Below are 4,331 nucleotides of genomic sequence, written 5' to 3' on the forward strand. Positions count from 1 at the left end.
TAACTTGCCCAAGGTCACACAATATGTCATTCAGTTAGCTGGGAATAGAACCCGGGAGTCCTGGCTTCCTGCCCTGTGCTTCAGTTACTAGAACTCACTTCTTTTCTTTTACACTTTTACCCTCTAAAATGAATCTAATAATGAAATAAAAAGTCTCCAGCTATGCCTTTGTGTTCATTTTTTTTAAATAAGTGTTATATGTTGTGGTAACGGTAAGCCTTGGTTTTTGCATCTTCTGTGTAGGCAGGAGCAGATGCCATGCTGGGTAGGACAATCTGGGGTGTCCTAGGTTTGGGTGCCTTTGGATTTCAGTTGAAAGAAGTGCCAGCTGGGAAACACATCATCACTACTACCCGTTCACACAGCAGTAAGCTGGTAAATGACTGCATTAGTGCAATGAACCCTGATAATGTGGTGAGAGTCGGAGGTGCAGGAAATAAGGTATGACAATCCAATATTTTTCTTTGCTAGTGGTAAGATATAACATCTTTGTAAAGAGAGCAAAGAATTTAGGGCCAAATGCCATCCTTATCTCAATGGGTCAAAGCGACCCTGGGCAGTGAACTGGTGGCCGAAGAGGGGAGGCAGGATTTGGTGGAAATAGGGAATGCTCCCCGGCTTCATAGTGTGGAATCAGTGCTCTTGCGGCTCCTTGCCCAGCAACATGCAGGGTTTGTTTGGGGGAGAAGGAAAGGATGGAATATCTGTAACCACCTGAAACCTCTGGTCCTCTTACCCAACCCATATGAAAGTGTGCAATAGGGCTAGAAAGGCCTTATAGGCATGTGAGGATGGTTTCCTCTCCATTCTCCCAGGTAGATCTCCCCAGCACCCAGCCAAGATACATGAGTTGGATGCCAAGGACTAGATTTGCTTCCTATAGATTATATTTGAGACAATGAAAAATAGATCACTTTGGATGGTAACAGCTATGTTTTTTTCTAGACTTTTAAGATTATTAAATTTTTAAAACCTGAAGAGGAGCCTTTGAGACTCCTCTTTCTGGTGAGGACATCAGAGTGTGTGCAGTACCAAACTGACCCAATTCTACTCCCATTGAATTCCTGTTCTATCTTTTGCATGCCTGGGGGTCATATGAAATGACTGTCATTCTTCATCTGTAATAGATCATTCAACTGATAGAAGGCAAGGCTTCTGCTTATGTGTTTGCTAGTCCCGGGTGCAAGAAGTGGGATACATGTGCTCCCGAGGCTATTTTACATGCTGTGGGAGGTGAGTTAACAATAATGTTCGTAACTCTTTTTTGAGAGAAGTTGAAGTTACAGTACATTTTTCTAATGTTTGTGCACAAGGTAAATCATAAGATATCTCTTCATAGGACCAAGGTGAGTTCCATTACACACATTTTTGGCAGATAACTTCTTGACCTAAAAGCCTGTGCATATATTTAAAAACAAAGCACTAAAGACCTGATCCAAAGCCCTTTGAAATCACTGGAACGACTCCCATTGACTGCAGAGGGCTTTGGATCAGGCCCTGGTTTTGCCAGTAGAAGGCAGTATAATTTACCTTGTCTGCTTTTATTCAAGACCCAGTACAGTTACTAATTTTGAGGTTATACAAAAAACATTCTTTTTAAAACGTATCGGTTTTACTATTACTATTTTCCAGCCGACAGCTTCTTCTGCTGCTTTATTGTTTTCCTATACAATGTGGTCTTTTCCCAATTACTGAAATCATTCATTTATTGTCTTTATATGCTCACTGTGTGTATGGAGGGCATCTTATAATTCTTCAAAAACAACAAAACAGTTAGCCAAATCCTGTAGTCATGGTTGCTCGCAGCTGCTGGATTTGGCTCCAAATTTGAATCAATCCAGTGGGTAACCCAGTAAAATCACTACCCTCCAAACAGCACAAAACCACTCTGCCTTGGTGAAAATATAAGTTATAAAAAGGCTTGATTGAATAAATATGAATTAACTTTAGATCAGTGTTGTTGTTTGACCTTTTCTGCTGTCCATCTTAATGTGTAAGAGGTTTCTTCTAGACACTAATATCAAGTATAGTATTGGTTTAATACCGTATCCGGAGATTGTATCTTGCCATTGCAAGTATAAAAGACATGATCTTCTACATCTATCTGCAACAACTATGATTCAAAGGAAGAGAGAACCAGTAGGTGTTCTGTTTCAGCAAAAATTCAGGTGCTGTGCTTAAATGAATTGGGACCAATAACACAGTCCTATATTTCTTGCAGGCAAGCTGACTGATATCCATGGAAATCCTCTTCATTATAACAAGGAGGTGAAACACATGAATTCAGCAGGGGTCCTTGCCACGTTGAGAAACTTTGACTACTATGCCAGTCGTGTTCCAGAGAGTGTTAAACAAGCCCTTGTGCCTTAAAGGAGGAAGCCAACTGTGGAAAAAAAACATTAACATCATATTTCAAACTAACTGCCAAATGAGCTTGAAAATTATTTTTTTTATGAAATCTGAGCCTAGATTCATTCTGATATTGTGCTGATCAGTGATTTGTTTCAGAAATTAGTGTACAGAATGTCTAGATACACTGCTAAATCTGATTGTTTGGGGAGGGGGCAACCTACAGTTGTTTTACCAGGTAACAGGTTAGAGTTTTTCAATATTCACAGTAGATGTTTTTCCTTCCCTTTGAAAGTAAGGAACCCAAGGAAAGTTCTGTTCATGTGAATAGATTTTATGCAATTATACTGTGTACATTTGTATCACATAATAATGTCACAGTCCAAATCTATTTCCTTAACTTATTTCAGGGCACGAAACCATAGCCTGAATTTGCTCAACATCTTTTGTTGTACATAGGCAGCAATACTTAGTTTTGGTGGGTCCAACTGCTTATAATAAAGTTACTGTTACTGATTCTTAAGCATGACATGCTTCCTTTTGTAAATAGCAGTTTTTGACATTTTGTACCATTTTTCAGCATGTAGAAACCCCTTTTATTCTTGGTGTTGGGCTTATTTCTCTCTGGTTTCAATGAGGGTTTTTGTAGCAGTTTAGGTTTGTGGGGGATAGTAATGAAGCAGTTTCGTTGCTACAGGAGTTAACGCTTCATACATGGGCAGCTCAATTTCGGTTATATATTTGATAGTCCTAGGATTTTGTAGCTGTTTCTATAGCTATCAGAACTAAGGTCTTTGCATTTCATCCTAACTCTAGAGGGTTCATATGTGTACTCATTCCTAGTCATAATTCTGTATTCAGCTTTTAAAAGTACAGTTGCTACAGAGTCATTGACAGCCCCTGTCTCTGGCAAAGGCCCAGCATATCAACAGCAAGGCACTCTATTGGTGCCTCCACAAAACACTGCTGCACAAGAGCTCGCCCAGTCTTTGCAATGCAAGCATCACATTTCCTGCACCGGTTTTCTACATCCTGCTTTCATTTTACCCAGTACAGTTTTTCTCTTAGCTTGGCTAAGTTTTTTGCAACCCCAAAATGTCCAGGAGTTTTTAAATTGACATAGCCTCATAACCTCCTTTTTCAATGTATCTGTTACAACCAGCTGATACTTATACCTATCACCAATTGGTTTTTTTTCCCCCATCTCCTATATAATAATAATTATTTAAACTGATTTAAATCAGGATATTTAATATCTTAATTTTTAATTACTGAAATTATTTTCTTAAATCCTTACGTATTTAATGGATGTTAAAAGAGGTAATTTGGGATTTGCTCTTAAAAATTATCTATTCTAGATATAAATTTCAGTTTGGTATATAAATGGAGCAGAGACATTAGCACTTAAAACACAGGTAAAAGACATACTTACTGTGCTCTATAAATGGTGGGAATAGTGAAACTTTGTGGCATTTCTAACCCTATAGTCAGTATTCATTCATAACTAAGGGCTTTTCTATAGTTAATCCAGATTAACTAAAAATGAGAATTAAAAGTGAATTAGTTAAACTGCATTAAACCCCTATGTGGATATTCTCATTTAGAATTAAAGTGGCCTTAATTCAGTTTAGTTTAATTCACTAATTTAAACTAAACTGATTTAAGGCCACTTTAATTCTGAATGAGACCTTCCATACAGATTTAACTAATTGACTTTTAAATTCACACTTTTAGTTAATTTGGATTAATTTTCCTGAGTGCCCCTTGTAGACAAACCCTAAAATACTCCATTAGATATGATACAGGCTACTTTGTGAGGCTACTTAATAAAAGTTTCTGCCATTGACCAACACTTTTTTCTGTTACTGGGATGCCTGCTAAATTGCAGCTAATGCTAAATAACAATCTTAAAGGTTCTTGAATGATGAATAGTATCAGGGGGTAGCCGTGTTAGTCTGTATCCACAAAAACAACAAGGAGTC

At 37.9% G+C, this 4,331-nt stretch overlaps 1 protein-coding gene across 1 annotated transcript; it reads left to right on the top strand.

The window, feature by feature from the left end:
- Positions 1 to 68: 68 nt before the first annotated feature.
- LOC113408625 (3'(2'),5'-bisphosphate nucleotidase 1) lies at positions 69 to 3,566 on the top strand. Its single transcript, XM_026661969.2, has 3 exons — positions 69 to 441; positions 1,128 to 1,233; positions 2,222 to 3,566. The coding sequence occupies exons 1-3, from the start codon at positions 259 to 261 to the stop codon at positions 2,368 to 2,370; spliced, it is 438 nt and encodes a 145-aa protein (XP_026517754.1). The 5' UTR covers positions 69 to 258; the 3' UTR covers positions 2,371 to 3,566.
- The last annotated feature ends 765 nt before the right edge of the window (positions 3,567 to 4,331 follow it).

The sequence above is a fragment of the Terrapene carolina genome, unplaced genomic scaffold, assembly GCF_002925995.2.
Source record: "Terrapene carolina triunguis isolate 2854851 unplaced genomic scaffold, T_m_triunguis-2.0 Scaffold20550, whole genome shotgun sequence".
NCBI classification, from domain to species: Eukaryota; Metazoa; Chordata; order Testudines; family Emydidae; genus Terrapene; species Terrapene triunguis.